The sequence below is a fragment of the Kryptolebias marmoratus genome, linkage group LG6 (assembly GCF_001649575.2).
Source record: "Kryptolebias marmoratus isolate JLee-2015 linkage group LG6, ASM164957v2, whole genome shotgun sequence".
NCBI lineage: Eukaryota > Metazoa > Chordata > Actinopteri > Cyprinodontiformes > Rivulidae > Kryptolebias > Kryptolebias marmoratus.
In genome coordinates, this window is record NC_051435.1 from 4,272,587 (window position 1) to 4,293,707 (window position 21,121).

Consider the following 21,121-nt stretch of genomic DNA (forward strand, 5'->3'; position numbering starts at 1 on the left):
TGGTTCGACTCCAGCCCTCCTGCGCCTCAGCGCCTCTCAGACTGCGGCGCAGCAGGAAGGACGGGTTTTCACGACATGTTGTTTGAGAAAAAACACTTTTTACTTTCAGTTTTCCACTCGGGGCTTTCCAGCTGAAAGAAGAACAACAAGGTGAGATTCTTTTACGTTTATTATTGTATTTTTAAAATCTCCTGTCTGGGTTATTATCTGCGTAAAATGACCGAGATAAGTAAAAACAAAATGGTTTCAAACTCGTGTTTGTCGCTCGGAGCGCGACACACTTTCGTTTTTGATCCAATGCGACGTTTGTTTAAACAATAAAGCAGTCAGAGACATTACAAATCTACTGCAAATCTACACATTTAACCTGTTTTTTTAACTGCGTAGGTTTACCACACGTGTTGTGAATGATTTGCATGAATGGAAACATGAAGGAAACAGTTTTAAGTTTAAAACTTTATGGTATTAAAGCCCTTTCAAGATTACCTATTCAAGATTAATCATCTCAATAAGATATGGTACAGTATTTTATTTATCATAAAATATAATAAAACTGTTTCTTTGTTTGTTTGTTTTTTTTAGGTCAGATTAATGATTACTGAGTGGTTAACCTGCTTTCTGTCTCCCTCTAGTGGAGAAAATCTGAAGTTCAAATGTACTGAAAGTTGACTTTTATTACTTATTAAGTTGTTTTCCAGCATGCAGTATTAAGTATAACTATAAACACCAAAGTAAGAGATTAATTTTATATTAAGTGTTGAATTTGATCTAAATAAAACTAATACAATCTGCTTCCTGTTTAAGGATTCCCGATGCAGATGCTTTCCTGTTTTTGTTGCCTTTTTATAATGATCTAGCCATTCTAGTATGGTGGGAAGAATAAACATAATATAAAAGTCATGAACTTCTTCTTATTACCCAAACAAAGCACTCGTCAGAAACAACCTGTGAGCTTGACTGATAAATAAATAAAAATAAAATAAAAATTTTCAGCCCCAAAAAGGGCTAAACTACAGCAGATAAACAGAGTTTAAAAATCAGAGGAGAATTTAGCTAAAAAACCAAACAAACAAACAAAAAAAAAACAGGACCTAAAAGACACATCTAGTTGATCATCTGATGTATATTCTTTAGGAGTCAGCTCCTTGATGTACTTGATGCAAAAAATACAATTTTATGGTTCTCAGTCGATGTCCTAAAACATTTTTCTGGGAACTATTAATCAATGGGACTTCAGAAGATTATGTTAAAGTGAAGCTTTTCTGAAGTAACTTTTAAAGAAATGATCACTGCTGTAACGGTTGTTTAACTCATGATGTTTAACATTCTGCTTGATGTTTCCACAGGTATTTTAGGGAACAATGAACCGTAAACTTGACTTTCCGCTTCATGGCTCCTCAGTAAACATTGTGAAACAATGTGGAGGTGCTCTGAGTGACATCATTGACAGCAAATTTGGATGTGTGGTCACCTTCAGTGGTGTGGATGTTGAGGCTGGTGCCGACGCTGCAGGCTGGAGAAAACCAGCTGCTATTGCACCAAAGAAAAGATGTGAATATATGCTGCATGGAGGAGTTAAGGTGTCTGTGTGGAAGGCTGATCTCACTTTTTTCCCAGCAGATGCTGTCGTTAATCCTGCCAATGAACACCTAAATCACTGTGGAGGCCTTGCTCAGGCTCTGTCTGATGCTGGTGGTCCTAAAATCCAAAAAGAAAGTGATGATTATATCAAAAAGAATGGCTCCTTGAAAACAGGAGAGGCAGTTGCTTTAAATGCAGGGGATCTACCAAATAAGATGATAATTCATGCTGTGGGTCCAGATCTGTCATACAGTCCTAGCTATGAATTAAAAAAAGCAAAATCACTGTTGGAGAAAGCTATCTGGAGCATTTTCTTCCAAGCAAAAGAACATCAGCTGGCAAATGTTGCCATTCCTGCTATAAGTTCTGGATTGTTCCACTTCCCTCTGCCAGACTGTGCAGACACCATCGTGTCAACAGTGAAATGCATCTATGACAAGTATTCTCATCAAAGAAATCTTCCTAAAGAGATCTTCCTTGTGAACAACGATGAGCCCACAGTCAGGGAAATGGAGAGGGCGTGCCGTCAGAAACTTGACCCTCACCAGCACATGTCATACAGCCAGGCAGCATCCAGCAGCACCAGAGGTGCCTCCAGAACTTCTCCACCTTCTGTCCAGATTGGAAACGTTCTTCTGACTCTGAAGAAAGATAAAATTGAAGACCAAAAAGTAAGAGCCATCAGTCAATATTTTTAAACAGATATTTACATTATAAACTTTACTGAGCCTTGTTTTGTTCTTTTTCAGACAGATGTCATTGTAAATACTGCATCACCATGCAGAAACCTGAGCATAGGCCAAATTTCCACTGCTATATCACAGAAAGCAGGTGGGGATATACAGAAAGAAGTCAAGCGTGCAAATATGAAGGGTCATATCATCTGTACAAAGTCTTACAAGCTGCCCTGCAGAGAAGTGTATCACACTTTTTGCACTGACAAGTCAGGCGCAGCAGCACAACAGGTATTAGTTGTTGTTTTTTATGGGACAGTAAACAAGAACAACTAAACAACATTATTCAAAATGAAAAGCTAACTATTTTGTCATTTATTACAGATCCTTTACAGCTCTGTATGTGATTGCTTATGGACAGCAGCAGCGAATCATCACAAATCGATTGCCTTTCCTGCGATCGGCACTGGAGCCCTGCGGTTCAGTAAATCCGAATCTGCCATGATCATGTTGAAAGCAGTGGCTAAATTTGCCCAAAACACTCAAGAGAAGATGGAAGTTTTCTTTGTCATATTTCCTTCTGACCACGAAACGTTTCAGGTGTTTTACTGAAATGTATTTCTGTCATGACTTTATGTTAAAAACTTAATCTTCAGGCTTTCTAAACGTCTTTTAAAGTTTTTCCTTGGACTTTTGCAGGTCAGTATAGTGAGTGACAGTTTTTAAGAGAAAGTGTTTTTGTTTAAGTCATTTAACTCTGATTTATGAATCATTCAGGCATAAAAAGTGTCAGAAATCAGTGTGTCGACACAAAACAGACAAAAACAACTCATATTAAAATGAGCTTTGCTGTATATTTACCTTTTCTAAAATGTGACTCTCAGATATTGTTTATGAGCTGCAGAGAAGTCTTTCTTTTTTCCTTTTTGTCCTTCATTTGTTCACATTCCTCATTTTCTTAAACACAAACTGGTTAAAGAACGAGTCAAAAAGAGGCCGAAGGAAAACTGTCGGACCTTCAGAAAGCCTGTTGATGAAGATCACTTTAAAATGATCAGAAAGTCTGGATCTTTGAAAATAAACAGAAAGAAGTTAAGAGTGGTTTCAGGCTTTTTTCACAGTACTATAATATAACATTTGTAGACGTGTTTTATCCTGATTAATAAGTGTACATGTTGAAGCTTCTACTTTAAATTAGGAAAATGGTTTTAGGTCTATCATATAATACATAATTTACAGTAATAACTTTTATTAATTTCCCTTTATTTGCAGGCTTTTGAAAGTCAGATGGCACTTTTCCAGCAAGGTGCATCAAACCACAACATTAAACCTGGTATTGATAACATATTTCTAATAACACAAAATAAGTTTAATATCTTTACACCCTTATTAGTACCAACAACAGAGAGGAGATAATGTAGAAAACATGTGCTAAAAAAACTGAACTCCGTCTGGAATTTACATCCCTGGTTTATCTGACCACTGAAATCTATTTTTGTTAAAGTGGTCAATTTAAAATGCATGAATTGTAACAGAAGTTGGTCTTTCAACTGAAACAGGAATTAAAAGGCATTTAATTTTTACTGGGAAAGTATAAAGATGTGAAATCAGTTTTATCTCAGAAAATAAGATGCAGACTTTAGGATAAAAGATGTAAAACGAGTCAAGAAAAGTTTGATTCTTGTAAGGAAACAATATTAGTAAACTGGTGTTTTTGTGTTCTTGTCCATCAGCATCTCTTGGGCCTCCGGAGGAACTTCCTGTCAGCAGAGCTTCAAACCCACAGATCAGCCTGCATGGGCCTTCTGAAGAGTCAGTGCGTGAGGCTGAAAAGTGGCTCAGTGTCCTTCTGAATAAGTCCTCTCGCAACGTCAAGATCTCCAACAACTTCCTCCTGCACTTTGGCGAGCAAGACCACCTGAATCTGTCCCTTTTAACTGAAAACGGGGTGTCCATCGAGGAGTTTTTCACACAAGGTCACGCATGTGTAGAGATAGATGGCAGATCAACGGAAGATGTCGTCTTAGCTGCGTTGCAGGTGGAGGAAATGCTCTGCAAAATCCAAAAGCAGTTTCTCTCAGAGGAAAAACAGGAATTGCAGCTACTGTCAGACATGAAAGTATCTTCTGATAGACAGACAGAAGACCTCAGGCTACCGAAGTTCACGGAAGAAAAACGGGCCTTCAAAAGTCAGGGGCTGTGGGTACAAAAGGTAATCTAACAGAAAACCTGCTTTATTAAAGTGATAAACGAAGGTGGTGATTTCTAACTAAGTCTGTTTAACAGTTTTCTGCAGTAATTTTATTTGAATCTGCAGATTAACCAGAGAAATTTATATGTTTCAGGTGGACGAAGTGAAAAATCCTGCTCTGGAGATTCTGTTTGATCTGAAAAAACTGCAACTTGGCTCCTCCAAGACTGAAAGAATGTTTCAACGCATACCTGCGCAGTTCTGTGACATGATCCGCCATGTTGGATTCTATGCAGAGTTCGCACCTCCTGAAGGTATGGGAACACTTTTTAATGTCTCGAAATGCAGAGTTACAGTCAGACGGCTTCGTCAGGACCACAAGGGCAAAGCAAACTTAACATGCAGTAAAATTCAACAGTAAGGAGGGCTTTGCATAAAATATAAAAAAGTATCAAGAAGAATACGTACAGTAAAACACAAGATTATACAGCACAAGGAAAGTGGAAGTCCTTAAAGTTCATTCTCTGAGAATTAGTTTCATCGATACGGTGCACACAAACTGAAACAACTTTGTCTGTCTGCAAACCTGTCAAACCAGCAAGTCTGACATTTCTTCTTTGTTTCAGCAGCAGGGTTTCAAATTGAAAACTTAATGAGGATTTGAGCTGCAGCGTCCTGATTCAGCTGCATCTGTCTGACCGATCTAATCAGGTTTCCACAGGCGTAGTTTGTGATTCTTCACCCAGACACAACTTCTAACTTTTCATCCTTTACTCTAAAAACAGCTTCTTCCATTTCGTTTCTGCTGAAGGAAATTTTGCAACATCTAAAAGTTTATTTGTGTAAGGGCGTCCTAATGAAAGCTTGTAAAAGAATCGTAATCCTCTGGTTAAATGGATGTTTAAATGCGTGTTCTCCACAGAAGCGTTGATTTATTCGTCCTGCTTTGTGACGAAGTGGGAGCGTGTAGACGCGGAGTAGAAGAGGCCCCGGGATACAACCCTGTGGAGCTCCATTTGTCATTTGACTTCACTCAGATGACAAACTGAGACATAGCTGTTGTGTGGATGAACATAATTATTGAATTTAACAACAAGTATAATGCCCAAATCATTCTTCTTTATCTTCCTCTGGTTTCAGACCCAAAGTATGGAGAGGGCATCTACTTTGCTCACACCGTCGAGAAGGCCCTGAAGCTTTGGAAGGAGAACAATGAAGAGTACCTGTACTTCGTGGAGGCAGAGGTGCTGAAAGGAAGTTCAGTTCCTGGTAAACCAGGGCTCATTCTGCCTCCTCCTGTTGGGACAGATCCCAATGTCCTGTACGACAGTGTGAGTGGAGGACCTGATGTCTCCGTTGTTTTTAGTGGCTATCAGGCTCTACCTAAGTACATCTTCATCTGTAAGATGAGTCGAGTGTGACACTCTTCTAAAACAAGCTGTTATCTTTCAGGCATGAACCAAGATGAGAAACAATCTGATTTAAAAAATTATATCTTAATTCAACTTGCAGGTAAATTAGCAATTCCTAAAATGGTATCTTCACTTTCCTATTCAAATATTCTTTGCATATTTCTCTGCATTCCTACACTTGTATCATTCTGTGTAGTTCCAGTTAAACACCACTAAAAATACCAAAACAATTATTATAAAACAGAAGTGGACTAATGATATTTTAATGAGTGTATTCTGTTAGAAATCCTTGTTTTATTGCTTGTATGACTAACGTTGGACTTCTTTTTGTTGCTGATATAAAAAAAAAAACTAACTACAACCTTATAAACATGATTAGGGTTGAATTTATTAGTTTTTTATGATTATTCATTTATTTTCTCTGGATTATTATGTTCTGTAACAGTAGAAGTAATACATGAAGTAATCATCTGTGTGTAACTAAAACTAAATAAGTTTAAATATATTTTGAATCAAGAATGTCATCTTCGTGTCATGGTTTATGGCACCATGTTCCTCTAAATTCAAACATTTAATTAAGTTATGTTATTTGATTATAAACACTGTATACATAAATAAAAAAGTACTTTAAGGCTGTAGATGTTGATTAAAATCCCTCCTAATAAAACGTTCGAACAAGCAGCACGGCTGTGTGATCAGTTTTTAGTCTGTAACATATCTTTAGATCAGCAGCAGTCTCATCAGTTTCACAGATTTATTAAAATTAAGTTTGATTTACATTTTAAACAATGTCATATATGTACATGTGTGAAGCTTTTTGTACAGGGCATATAAAAGACAACCCTCATAATAATGATACAACAACAGTAACAAATCACAGTTTGCTTTACGGTTCAACATGGCTGACCTCAGAGGCCATCTGCTCGGGAAAACGAACCTTTTAGTCGTTTTACTGGAGCTCTCAGACTTTCCATCATCTTCAGTGGGTGAACCAAGAGTTAAGCACTCAAATAGTAAAAAGGAAAGGGAGAAAAATGAATTTACCATCCATTTTTATAGAAGTTTAACAAACAGCTGAATCAAATGTTTCAGATACAAATGTTTCAATTCAGCAAGTCTATGATTGACAGGAAATGCTCAGCATTAATTCTAAATAGCAAAAAGATGTGGTCTTTATATGAAAATATGACCAAATGTGACACTGCTGGAGTTTTATACCACATTCTGTCTGATGGATATAAAAGTGATGTCATTACTGACACATCTGCATGATTGTCTTTAAAACTGTTGCAGCCAACAAACAGCACTTTCATCTTCTTTATGCAGCTAATTTACTCCGACTTTAACAACGGATTTAACCAATAAGACCATTTAACGTGACAACACAGGACTAAACGGAGCGCACGGCCGTGATGTAACATCCAAGCAGTAATGAATGCAGGTGTTTAAACGTTCACATTCAAACACAGCGGAGGATGAGAAGCAGCGAGGGTCTTCGTTCACTGGAATGTCTTTCTCTAACGGTTTCTATCAGAAAAAAAACGAGAGACAGGATGTCTTTGACAACAGACGCTCATTAAGGTCTGGTTGAGGTAAAGGTGACACCTGTGGACTCGAATGTGACAACATTAAGAATGAGGAGTTATAAATTACAAGTTTACAACAAAAACAACCGGAACATTTTACAATGTAAACGTTTAAAGACAGTAAATCTTGAGGAACGAACATTTATAGCTGCACCATCTCTTCTACAGCTGCACATACTGCAGGATCTGTCTTCGTCTAACGGTGTTACTTTATTCATTACAACACCCAACGTATGGCTAATATATCCTGCTCAGTTTGGACATCAACACATGAGAACACGTTCCTCTGTTGGGTCTCTAACTCTGGCAGTTCTAAATGAAGTATGTTGTGCCGCTGGCTGTGGCAGACGGTCACTCTGTGCATTCAGCCACCTCCGTGCCGTCTACGAGCAGGGTGTGAATGATGCCGTCTCGTCTCTTCCCGCTGCTCACAGCTTTCACGCAGCAGTTGTGGTCTCCCAGTGTGAAATGTGTCTCCGTGCCGTCGTCCACAAACTCTCCCTGCAGGTGCAAAACAAAACAAAAAACAGACAAAGAAAGAAAGAAACGTTCTATTACAGCAATTCTTGTAATGTTTCATATTTTAGTGGTTTGGTTTCAAACCTGCAGCTTTTGGTTTGGATTACTTACAGCGGTCTCAATCTTTTCTCCGTTACACCACACGTCCATCGTGTCTTTCTCTGCAAGACACAAGTTTATTAAACAAATACAGACGTTTGTGAAAAGTAGAGACAAAAATATTAAACCTGATCAGTTATTTAAAAAAAAAGAAAAAAATGTTTTATATTGGTCTGTAGCAAAAATGTGCAAGTGTAGGATTATTTAATAGTTTAAGGATTTTAATTAAAGTGATTTTAGGTTTTATTCAAGGAAAATGGATCTGTCAGTTTGAGCTTCACAACACGTGTGTAGAAGAATTTTGAGGAGTTTTTGGTTCCAGCAGGACTGGAAAAGGTTAAAAAACAACTTTGGTGCCTTTCTGCAGTTTGCTTTTTGATCAGATGAAACAAACTGAGAACTTCTGGGTTCAAATCAGAACCTCATCCCATCTGTGAAACACGGTGGGGGTCGTATCGTAGTTTGAACCTTTTTCCTGCGTTTTGGGTAGATGTTTTCACGTGCACCGTGAATCCTGAATAGATCTGGCAAATTGTAAACAAAAAGTCGGGATGTCTATCTGTAAACTGCAAGTAAAGAGGAAGTGAATCATTCAGAACGCCAACAATCCTACGATGGACTAAACAAATATGGATTAAACTGAATAAGTGTAATAATCTTATTTGTTTATTTGCATTATTCTGATTAACCATTACTGGTGAAAATCTTGTGTGTACACATCCTGCTTTTACAGCTAGAAGTACTGTATTTTAATTGATCTGGATGTGTCTGTGATTTTACTTTGGCATTTTCTATATTTCTGTATTTCTTCAATTTCAAAGTAAAATTAAGATTTGTGGACATCTGAGCCTTAGAGCAGCAGAGCACTGTAGTTATTTTAGATTAGGAGTGCTTTAAGCCATGGAGCAGCTGATCGGCTACCAGCTGAGAAGTTATAAAAGGGATTAACTTGTCCAGTTTCACAAAGGTGTCTTTGGAAGGCCTGGAGCTTAAGGCACTTAAAGAGCTTAGCTTCGGCCACAGCAACATCATGAGAGGTCTGAGCAGAAATCACACAGCTCTGCATGTCCTGTGCTGGTTTAAAGCAGGGACAGGTGCACCCACACACCCACCCAGGACGATTCTGCAGTCCGTGCCGTCCAGATTGAGCAGCCAGGTGCTGGTGACCTTTGACCTGTTCTCCATGTACTGCTTCAGGCTCTTCCCGTTGACCTCCAGGGTGTACTCATAGGCGAAGCCGCTGACTGCGTCGATGTTGATGGTTGCTTTGGTGTCCGACTGGCCCACGTTGAAGGTCTCCTTCCCGACGAGTTTGAACATCCAGTCTCGCCTCAGCACCTCCTGAGAGCCACAAACGAAGAAACCACTCAGAACCGGAGCAAGGAGCAGTTTGAACCTCTTTGAGCCGAGCTGCGATTACCTTCCCATCAACGCAGATCACCCTTTTGCCAGTGGTTGTCCCATGTTCAAACTCTATCCTGTGGACCCCATCACTCAGTGCCACCTCCCACACAGCAGCCAGGTCATTCGACATCCCTGTTCGTCCAAAGAAAAAAACCTTAGGAGCTCATGAGTAAACACAACTCTTCACAGACGGCGGCTAACACATGGAGCTAACAGTTAGCTTGTCGCAACAGTCTGCTCGTAAACACTTTTTTGTAAAAGATTTAACCCTAACACCATCTATACACACTCCCGGTAACACAACGTGATATTAAAGCCTTCATAGAGAGTGAACTCGTGATGGAAACGCTGCTAAAGATAACACGGGAAGTTACCGACGTTTCTTGCACTTTGACTTCCGGTGACCGAAATGCCCTTTCAAAATTAAAGCTTTGTTTTAGTAAAACGCGCTCATTTTATGCTAAACTATTTTAGATAACTCCCAAGCACTAAACACTGAACTATATTATTGTTTTTCTCTACAGTAACAGTGGTAAAGAAAATATAATGTTTAATATTTACATATTTTTCCCCCACTCCAAAAGTTACATAAAAAGTCAGATTCAAAAATTGATATAGACAATAAACCAATGATTTCTGTAGATTTTTAACTCAGGATAAACCAGCATTGTGTCTTGAGATTAAAAATAAAATAAAATATTAGTAGACTCTGAAAACAGGGTTATCACAAAAAGCTTGTAAAAGACAATTTAAGCGTGTCTAAATTGTAAAATAAAACGCCACATCACATCACATAAAACAATAAAAGTAGTCAGGATTTAGGCTTTGGTATTAGCTTAAACAAAATCGGATTTTATTTTGAAACAAAGCGGAAGCAGTACTGCATGTTCTAGGTAGTTTAATGTTTTCAGAACCTCTGACCGCTAACGCTCAGTACAGTGATAGGATAAAAAAAAACTCTTAGATTAAATTCATAATTTTATCCATCACTTCCCATCGGGATTACCTCAGTGGTCGTGAAAAAATCCACCAAGTTCCGTGTTTGGAAAACGTTCAACCGTCCACTTTAACGCAGTTTTTTCTCTTACAGGTAGCTTCCGCCGACGAGCTGTTATTATGCTGTTACTATGGTAACAGGCACTGGGCCAGTGCGCATGCTCGTCTCCGCCCTCTGCTGGACAAACATCGGAAAGTTCAAAGGTTTTTTTTTTTGGCTAATTATTTTTTAAATACTAGGAAAATAAACGCTGCAGGAAAATGACGAAACGAAACAATTAAAAGAAACTCATTTAATGCAATAAACTGCAATGAGCACTTTATTTGTTGATTGATTGAGTTTATTCAGTAAAAATAATGCTCATGCATAAATATAAATTTATAAACACCCTAACACTGCTTTAACCTCACTTTTACATACAGAGTCTGAACAACTTTGTCCTACTGTGTTCATGTAGACTTGGACCCAAATTACTCCTAGTTTTTGAGGCAAGCCTATCCACAGGACACAGATGGGCACACTGAAATGATAGAAAAATACATAAATGGTTACTTTATTTTGTAAGGCTTTTGTTGCACAGTAAACACTACTTTTACTGGCAAATTAGACAAAAGTACTTAAGTGCATTCTCTCTGTAACTGTCACTTTTGATTTAGGCTTTAAAAGAGACATCCTGAAACAAACTTAGCTGCTGTTGTCTTCCATTTATACAGTCAGTGTTTTGTACAGGTGAACCTGATGGGCCAATCAGCCAGCTGTTTACAGCTGTATGGATTTACCCACCCCACCCCTCCTCATTGGCATGGCTTTCCAAAGATTGTCTATTTGACACAACGCAGACTTCTAACTCATTAGGCCAATGGTGTCCAACCCTGGGCCTCTCACAGTTAGGGACCCCCCCCCCCACACACACACACACACACACACACACACACACCTCCAAGAAACCACAAACAATAACAGGAACTTCTTGCTGATCATTGCTCAGCAGCAACGTGTGTGGTTAGAAGGACCTTTTTGTTCTGCTTTTTTAGAAAGAGTGCAATAAATGACTTATATTGCATAAAAAACTGGACAATAAAAAGATCTTGTTTCTGCCTTTAGAACATTTCCAGAATCACCTATAGATAAAATAAAAAGTGAATTCATTGTTAAAACGATACGATATCTCCCTTTTTATCTCCTCTCACTTCATCTCTCACATATTTACAAAGCCCCAAAAAATCTGTCTGTATGGGCACACACATTATTATGAAAAGTTTATACTTTATTAATCATGCAAAAATACAAGTCGGTGGTATACAATAAAAATAAAAATGAAACAAACAGAACTGACATAATTTTGAGATGAAGACACAAATAATTGCAGTTTCTAGAGAAATATTGACTAAATGCAAGTCACTCAAAGTCATGAAATGATTCGGTTTGAAACAGAAACAAGATTTCGCCACTATTTCCTGGTGAAAAGATTTGTCAATCAACTGTAGAAACATATTTTTACTGCTGGCAGGAGGAGAGAAAAAAGTCATTTTATTGTTTGTTTGGTTACATCTCAGCAGAGCCCAGCGTGTTAATATCAGAATGTAATAGTTCTTGTTTTTGTTTCTTTGTTTTGTTTTCATGATTAGCACACAAGTTTTGCAAAATGTACAGCAATGAAATTTTGATTACAGCTTCTGAAGATCATCAAGTGGCAAAAAAAATCAAAGTTTGCAGCTTTTTTGCAAAAGCAAAAAGAAATCTACTCTTGATGGCAATCATATTTGGATTGAAAGTTATTAAATCAATCCTGAGAATCTAAAATGTAAAACCTGAAAGTTACACCTGCAACACTTGCAACACCCGACTTAAGCTTTTAGGCAACCGCTGTAATGAGTTCAAACGTTATCAGCGGAGTGGCGTATGTACATTCTTGGAATCATCTGTCATGGCGATGTCAAAACTCCTGAGGAAACAGAAGTGTGACTGGGCAGATTGTCAACTTTTAACTTACAGTAACTAGTTTGATTGCCTCCTATTGTTTATTGTTATATTATGATGAACTATTTATTCCTATATTTGGTTTTCTTTTAATAAGTTTTCAAACAAAGATTCAGGAGCAAAGACCATGCTTTGCTAAACTTCCTGCACTCATCTACCCTGGCATGGCTAACTCATCTGTTTTCTGTCTGTATATTTTCTATAAGCTCTCTTTTTGCACCTCTTTACTCATTTTTGTTACATAAATGGGTGGCTGAAGACGTTGAAAGGACTCTGGATATATTTGTTGGTACACTTCCACAATAATAACAAAAACTGGTATGACTGGAGCCAAAAAGCTCCCCTTTTTTCTCATCAGTACCAGAAAGTTTGGGGCTCCTCAGCATGCATTTTGTTGGATTCTAGTCTGGCTTTTTTCTGCCAGTAGTGAAGTTCTCCTGGTTCTTCTTTCATGTATCTTATTATGATTCAGAAGTGATGGGTGGTGACACCTTGACCTTAGAGTTCAGATTGAATGGTTTTAGATGGTGTCCCTGGCTCTTTTTATGCCACTATCAGTCTGATTGACCTGGGTTTGCATTTCCTTTAGCATCTACATCCTGGCTACAATCTGATACTTTTTAATAATATTGGAAACCTTCATCACAGGAACATGAAGCTGCTTGGACAGCTATAATCTTCTTTCTGAGCTCCTCAACAGCTCTCACCTTTGCTTTCTCTGCTCCATGTTCAGTGTGGTGAACACAAGCAAACCAAACAACCCGGTGGCTGTTTGGTCCCTTTGGATAGGCTAAATGGCACCTGTGATAGTTATTAAGGTCAGACACTTTGTTTGAAACAAGATTAATTACAGATTAATTGTCTTTTAGGGTACCAACACATCTTTCCATACTATCTTAGCACAACCTTGTAAAACAACATTTTTCCCCCTTTGATTATTACACACAGATCCACAATAAACAATTGTTTTTAACTAAATCACTTTTTATGAGAAATGAAGCATTGTTTCAATGAGCTGTAAGGGGGCTAGTATTCATGTTTTTACTACCTGGATTGATCCTCACCTGATTTCCACTTTGTTACCTCATCATCTTGGCATGGTCTTTATTGGTAAAGAGATCAGACATGACATTTGGTTGACTGAAGGATCAAATAAACCCAAGCATCTAAAAATCATCAGCCATCAGCTGTCATTTACATGGAAACAGAGGTGTTCCTAGATTTGATGCTGGCCGTGCTGTTGAGAGAATCTTTCCTGTAAGACGCCAAGAACCTCTTGCTGATGAGGCCTCGTTTGCAAAGAGCCAAGAGCAGCTGGTTCCGAAACTTCTCCCCGATGAAGGCGTACAGCACTGGATTCACGGCACAATGCATGAAGGCCAGAACTTGGGTCACATGCAGCATCATTTCTACTCTGTAGCGGGTTTCACATGAGTCCACCTGCAGTGATCCGCCTTTTATGAGAGTATCGATCAGCACGGAAATGTTATGAGGCAGCCAGCAGAGGACAAATGCCAGCACCACTGCCAGGATCACACGCATGACTTTGTACTTTCTTTGATTGCGGGTGTGGAACAGTGTCACTACCGTCCAGCTGTAGCAGACAGCCATCACCACCAGAGGCAGGAAGAAGCCCACGGTGTGTCGCAGAACACGCATGCTGATTCGCCAATGATGGATGCTCTCACCAGTTAGGTTCTCATAGCAAATATCTTGGCCCAGATCTTCGGCTTCAAATTTCTCCCTCGTAATCACCACAGGTAGAGACAGCACCCCAGCTATGACCCACACAACAGCACAAATCACTTTCACCAGTAGGTGATGGGAGGACAGCCTGCGTGTGGCTCTGACAATGGCAAAGTAACGGTCCACACTGATGCACGCCAGCAGGAAGACGCCGCTGTAAACAGCTGCCTCCTGGAAGCCTGACAGCAGCTTGCACAAGACGTTGTCAAAGATCCAACCCAAATGACTGTAGACGGCCCAGAACGGCAGGGTGAGACAGAAGAGGAAGTCTGCCACAGCCAGGTGCATCAGGTAGATATCTGTGCTAGTTCTGCTTTTCTTCATAGTGCAGACCACAAAGATGACCACACTGTTGCCCACGATGCTGAACGCAAACACGATGATATAGACAATCATCAGGCCAAGAGAATTAAATCCAGGCACAGAGGTGTGGCAGGGAGTAGATCCAGATTCATAGTCATATGTGGTGTTCCAGTCTAAATCTGAGAAATTGTAATACTCCTCGCCTTCATTTGTTATCAGAGTCTAAATAAAAACAAAATCATAACAGTTGGTTAGCAGCAGCAAGAAGAAGTGAGACACCTGAAGCAGATTTGGCATGAGGTTTCAGTGAATTTACAAAAAATACAGTTAAAGATTTTGGTGGCAATATATGACACAGCCCAGTATGTACCAGGCTGTAAGTACCAGGATGCACCCAATAAGTACCTGCTACTTTCCTAGTATCAATATATAATATATCCTGATACATACTGGGCTGTGTGTTGCTATAATTTTTTTGTATACTGAAATAATATGTTGTCACAATCAACAGCATGTAAAAGGTGCTACATTCAAAGAAAGTACTCTGTTTCTGAAAATATTAGCAGTAGTGGTGTTGAATTAAGATATGCTCACTTTGATTTCATGTCTCCTTAATTACAATATAAGGAAACACCTGAGTTGTTGCTCATTAATTACCCTAATGATAGTTTTACCTCTACTACTTCTTATCAGATCTGCTCTGTATCATCTCATATCTGCAACAGACACTGCAAACATGAATTCTTCAGCAACCTTTGCAATTTCCTGACTTGGAGAACTGCTTTTCAAACATTTAGAAACCCCAAACTAGCTGTTTAAATTCTTATTTGTAACTCAAAAGCAATAACAAGCATATTTAGAGTCTAATTATGCAATAAGACAATTCTTTTAGGCTTGCACGTTTCCAAACTAACACAGCTCTGTTTATCATTTGTTACATTAAAAAAATGTAAATACAAAGAAATTAAAGAATTACACACCTGCCCATCTTCCTCTTCTTGATTTGTCAGCACCAAGCAGTTCAAACAGTTCAAAAGACTGAAAATGAAAAAATGTTGCTTCATTCCTCCTGTCTTGATGTGCACAAGTTGTACAAAAATAAACCTGTAGTTGTCAGAAAGTTCTTGTCTTTGCTTCAGACTAGCCTGCAGGTCTGGTGGGTGTCTGCACACGGTGTGGTGTGGCTGATGCTGTGAGCAAACTGTGAGGCAAACGAACAGACACAAGCCACTGATTTTATCTCATTCAGAGGAAACTATGTTTTCTAAACCTCAATCTTTAGGTGAACAGGTGGATGATGAATGTGGTGAGATGTTTTCCTTGCAAAAAAGAGCTGATACTGTGATTTTATTTTGTTTACAGAATTGTAAAATGAAGCGATTTACATAAAAAAAAAAAACTTACTATAAATGCAGCTGCGCAGTGCAACATGATGTGACAGAAACTGGACAAACTGAAACATCAGAATGTGTTTTTTATACATCTTGACCTATGATATATGTTTATCTTGTACTTCTGATTTACTTGTTTGTGTTTTTTCCTGTTCTACTTGTTTCATTTCCTTGGTGAGTGTTATAAGAAGTAAGATCTGAAGATGTGTTTTAGAAAAGGTCATTCTGCTCCCACCTTGGTTTAAAACATATCTGCATGTTTCTGACTTTGAGTGAAAGACACAGTGACTGATTTGTCACATTGTAAATATTACTCTGCCCATTTTTGTCCGGTCTTCTTGCTGCCAGCCTCAGACAGAAAAAATCACCCCGTCATGAGGAAGTCACACCTGTAAACAGACTAACTAGAATATTTCAGAAGAAACATTGAAGGGATCTAAAGGTTTTGTTTCTTAGGGTGGCAAATGTAGGGCATGAAGTTCCAACAGGGACGGGAAAGTTTTCCTTTTGGACATAAATTCATGCATTCAGATTATTTGTCTATGGCTAAAAATGACATAAATGATACGAAACAACACCTAACTGGGTGCTATTTATCAACAACTTCATGTTTTCATGTACTTCACTACCAGCATTGTGCAAAATATACTAAAATATATTAACTAGCCTACAAATAGGGTAGCTAAAGGGTGTCAAGATATTGTTCCCAGTGGCAGCTGTCACTCCATGCCACCCGGTAGAACAGTGGTAGGCAACCCTGGTCCTGGAGATCTACTATCCTGCATGTTTTCCTTTTTCTCTGCTCCAACACACCTGATTCAGAGGTTAAATCACCTCTCCATGTTCTGCAGAAGCCTGTTAATGACACACAGATTCAAATCAGGTGTGTTGGAGCAGAGAAACAAGTAAAACCTGCAGGATAGTGGCCCTCCAGGACCAGGATTGCTTGGGCAGTGGCTGCACAAAAACCCAACATTCATCACTTTCTTCTGCCAAAATGCCAACGTTTTGGTGTATAAACTGCAGAGTAAGAGTAAAAAGAAGCATATCTACTGCTAAAGGCTCATTAGGGTGACCATGGTAACCACACACCTGTGTCTTTCACTCCCTGACAGCACTCTTAATGTCATAAGTGAGCAGAAACAGCCTAGAAAGTAAGCCTCAGGCAGGTACTGTGTGAAAACTATGAAGGAAGAAATTTCCTGAGTTGAAAGTGGAAGAAGTGTCTGGTTGTCACACATGTTGATTTTTATATTTATATAAGTTAAATAAAGGACCGGAAGTGTTTGCTTATCAACGGAAGCAGCTGAAGTGACTGAAAACAGGTCAACAAAAGGCAACCTTTGACCTTTCCATGGACGGCTGCAGCCTGTCAGTCCTGGGACTCGGGCTTCCACCACTGCTTTGTTTACATTGACTGTAGACCCGCATTTCAGAATGGTGTACCAAAATTCCTTGAAACCTACTGGAGTAAACTGCACCATTTGATATAGTGCAGATTAGTGTTTTTAATGCTTTATTTTATAGTTCGCTATGTTCCCCTAAAGCAGAACTTCTGTTTTTGCAAGTCAGTTCTTCATGTGAAGAAACAGAATGCAGTTCTCATTAATACATTTCAGCTACCGGTACTTTCTTTGTTTATACGGTGCCCTAAGGTGACCTTTGTGGTAGAGCTTTATAACAAATTGAATTCAGTGTTCTTAAACACAAAACCTGAGAGTGATAAGGCTTGTCATTGAAGTAATAATTAATGAATAAATGGTATTTTTCTGTCTGAAACATCACAAACAAAGTATTTATCAAAACAAAGGAAGATTGTGTGAACGGTGTTGTTTCAGTGTGGTTAGTCTGAAAGCTGAAGTGACAGACAGAAAAAAACTTCTTTCCTGTGCCACCCCCAGAAAAATACTTTTGCACACGAGGCAAACATTTCTCAACAATACTTCATCTAGTCCTTGAGTGAAAACTGCAGTTTGACGTTTGGATCTGCAGTTTTTGTTATTGGGAGCTCGGGAGTTTGGGAAGTGAAGCAGCTGGTTTTAATACTTCTTTTAGCTGCTGCTTTTTGACTCGAATTTTAAACCTGACAAACAAATAATTAATGTTGGGAGGACGCGTTTCTTTTATTTATGATCTTATGATCTCCAATAATCTTGGAAGAGCTGTTGGGGCTTTTATATCTTCGCGGCTGGATTTTTGCAGTTCGCTTTACTTTGGCATGAACCAGTCTTTACTAAGTCGCCTCCAAACCGTACAGAATACTGCCCCCCGTCTCCTAACACAACCTAAGAAACATGATCACATCACACCCACACTTAAATCTCTTCACTGGCTTCCCATTTGGTTTAAACTTTTATTGATTGTTTTTAAAGCTCATAATGGTCTGGCCTTATTGTATTTATGTGACCTTTAACTGTTCGTGTCTATAGCCGAGCATTAAGGGCCTCAAATCAGCGCCTGTTGAACGAGCCCAGGTCGAAATATAAACACTGGGGCGATCGAGCCTTTTCTGTGGAAGCTCTGAGACTCTGGAATAAACTCCTGGCTGAATTAAGACTGACCTTTGACCTCGGCCTCGTCAATTCAAGGCTCAAAACATAAATGTTCAACATGCTTTTAATACTCAGTAGTGTGACATTTTTTATTTTATATTTTTACCTAATTCTACTATCTTTGTGTCAGGATTTGGGGGTTATTGTTATTTTTCATGTTTTGGTTTGGGTTTATTGTTTCTTGTATTTTGTCATTTAGTTGTTTTAGTTGTTTTTTTGTTTCAGTCATCATTCTCACCTGATCCTAGTTGTAATCACTCACCTGTGCCCACTTCCCCTGATTACCCTCTGCCTTTAAAACCCGGTCATTTCCTCTGTTTACTTGCTGGTCTGTTGTCGCTTGCACGTGCTGTCTGGTTTTTATTTGACCTCTAGACTTTCTGAGTCAAACATTTTAACATCTGTTTATCAAGAAATACTGAAAAAATCGCACATGGAAAGTTCTCTTCCCTCTTACAAAACATTTGTAAAATGAGTCATCTGAGACATAATTCATGGCTCTTGCTGTGTCTCGCTGCTTACAAAAGTTTGTCTTTATTGGATTAGTTCGTACTGTAGAACTTAAGAATAAGAAAGATTTTGTCAATTTTACATATAAAACAATCACCTTCAAGATCAGACTGTTCACAGGGGTGTTTTTTTGTTTGCTTCAGGTGATTTTATTACAAAGTTGTCAGGAAGGTTGTGTCCAGTAGGGGGCAGCAGCAGTCTGTGGGTAGTACTCGACTTAGGCAATTAATTATTATTTTTCTGTTCATTACATTGTTCTGAAGTTACTGACTTTAATGTTTTTGCACAGCAAGGATTTTTTTTTCCACATCAAGTTTCTGCAGTTTATTTAGATCTCTGATGAATAAACTTCACAACAAACAGTGGCAAAAATTGAAAGTTAGGTAATAAAAGGTTGGTTTCAGACCTGGGATGGCTGTGATGGTTAGATGTGATCATTTTAAACCTGAACCACTTGTTGATTCTTGTAAAATTGGCAGCTTTCTCTTTACCCAAACATCCTGTTGTTTTCTAGAACTGAAAGACTCTTTATCAAGATTAAAAAAAAAAAAGATGGCTACCACAATAAAGATGCACACTAATCTGCAGATTATTTTCTATCCAACATTAGTGCAAAATATCTGTTCTGTTATCAGCGTTCAGGCCAGAACCAGAGACATCAGCCAATTTAGTGATTTAAACGTTGGCTTTTATTTTCCATTCCTGCCTTTGACTTTACACAGATTTTAAAAATGAATAAATGACAAGTCTTAAAAACAATAAGGTATTAAAGAAGTTGGGTTAAGTCTTACATAACTTATAATATTTTCACCAAAAGATGCCAGAGTGCATGCATGTTCAACATAAACCCTTTTACACGATCTACACCTGTCAGTTTGTTTAAAATATTAAAATTGACCAGACTATACATCATTAGACAGTGGCAATAAACAGTCACAAGGTTTAATGACACATTTAGGGGGTAAATTTAGTGCTATGAAACAGAACAGATTAAAAGAAAGCGTGATGAAAAAGTACGCAGACTTCCAGGGTTAACTTATAGGCACTTTGCACACAATATGTTATTTAGATCTTTTTCCTGACTTCAGCTCCATTATTTTCTCTCGCAGCCTTCCACCTGCTCTCAGCACTTCCTGAGCCCACACATTTCTCAGTATAACTGTGCAAGCTTCCTTTAAGGCCGTTTGTCTTGGTCCATCTGTTGGAGCGCAGCCCGCTGCTCTCATCAGCAGATTCGAACCTGGAAGTCTGGCCAGAAACCAAAAGTCTTCTCAAAGTGCTTCAGCTAATGAACAGTGATTAAAGAAAGCAGTTCAGTTGTTTCTGTAAGTTTCTGTAAGAAGCCACGTCACTCAGTTAATGTGAGTTTCTGACACGGTTTAAGCAGTTTGTAATTTTTATGACTTCTGGGTGGAACAAACAAAGCTACAGGCTGTTAACAGCAAAACAAAACACCTTAACAGAGAAAAATCTACACAGGACAAATGAAAACTAAAGATGCAAAACACTGCTGATTGCTGGAAAAACACAGAGGGATGATTATTGCAGGTAAACAAGGTGACTAACTAACTAAACAGGTGAGGTCTGAGCTGCAAATAATCCGACCAGGACTGAACCTAACTTTAAAAGTGCAAAGCCAAACAATGACAAAGAAAGACATGACAGGACAAGAGACAAGAGACAGCTAGTTCTAAGAAATAAAACAACCAATGAGACACAACAACACCATGACGATGAAAACCAGTCGGGCCAGAACTTTATAAACTCATTAATTATGCAAATAAACTGAAGCTTTCACTCTTCATTCTTTATGGAGAATTCCAGGAAATGAAAACTTATAAAAACAGTGATTATGCTGAATGCATTACAAACCATTCCCTGTAGTTTACAAAGTTTACAAGGAAACTAAACGACTTTATGGAAATTATTCACATTATATTGTGTTAAATCAATATCTTCTGCTGATAAAAGGTCCTCGGTGTAGTCTAAGAAAACTCAATTTGTCAGAAATGTTAATGAAAAAAAAAACATGTTCAGCTTCTAGTTCATCAGTCACAACTAAAAACAGGGTTTAACTTTATGGTCCTGTCAGATGTTCATAAAAGTTAAGTCTTTTTAGCAACTTGGGAGTCATTTTTAATGAGGTTTTTTATGACTTTTTCCAAGAAATTTATGT

At 38.5% G+C, this 21,121-nt stretch overlaps 3 protein-coding genes across 4 annotated transcripts; 1 reads left to right on the plus strand and 2 right to left on the minus strand.

Annotated features, from left to right (window-relative positions):
- Window positions 1-14: 14 nt before the first annotated feature.
- parp9 (poly(ADP-ribose) polymerase family member 9) lies at window positions 15-6,539 on the plus strand. The gene is made up of 8 exons (XM_017420659.3): window positions 15-150; window positions 1,347-2,252; window positions 2,331-2,546; window positions 2,640-2,855; window positions 3,528-3,588; window positions 3,989-4,467; window positions 4,601-4,760; window positions 5,587-6,539. Exons 2-8 carry the CDS (start codon window positions 1,362-1,364, stop codon window positions 5,865-5,867), a joined length of 2,304 nt encoding a protein of 767 aa, XP_017276148.1. The 5' UTR covers window positions 15-150; window positions 1,347-1,361; the 3' UTR covers window positions 5,868-6,539.
- A 59-nt stretch (window positions 6,540-6,598) lies between these two features.
- faima (Fas apoptotic inhibitory molecule a) lies at window positions 6,599-10,599 on the minus strand. Of its 2 annotated transcripts, none has more exons than XM_017420663.3 (5): window positions 10,473-10,599; window positions 9,483-9,598; window positions 9,175-9,403; window positions 8,075-8,124; window positions 6,599-7,945 (listed from the first exon to the last, which is right to left on the minus strand). In XM_017420663.3, exons 2-5 carry the CDS (start codon window positions 9,594-9,596, stop codon window positions 7,796-7,798), a joined length of 543 nt encoding a protein of 180 aa, XP_017276152.1. In that variant the 5' UTR covers window positions 9,597-9,598; window positions 10,473-10,599; the 3' UTR covers window positions 6,599-7,795. The 2 variants fall into 2 exon arrangements, with proteins under 2 accessions (XP_017276152.1, XP_024862659.1); XM_025006891.2 differs by lacking the exon at window positions 10,473-10,599 and adding an exon at window positions 9,841-9,861.
- A 1,358-nt stretch (window positions 10,600-11,957) lies between these two features.
- On the minus strand, window positions 11,958-15,691 carry cxcr2 (chemokine (C-X-C motif) receptor 2). The gene is made up of 2 exons (XM_017420661.3): window positions 15,473-15,691; window positions 11,958-14,714 (listed from the first exon to the last, which is right to left on the minus strand). Exons 1-2 carry the CDS (start codon window positions 15,554-15,556, stop codon window positions 13,638-13,640), a joined length of 1,161 nt encoding a protein of 386 aa, XP_017276150.1. The 5' UTR covers window positions 15,557-15,691; the 3' UTR covers window positions 11,958-13,637.
- Window positions 15,692-21,121: the final 5,430 nt, after the last annotated feature.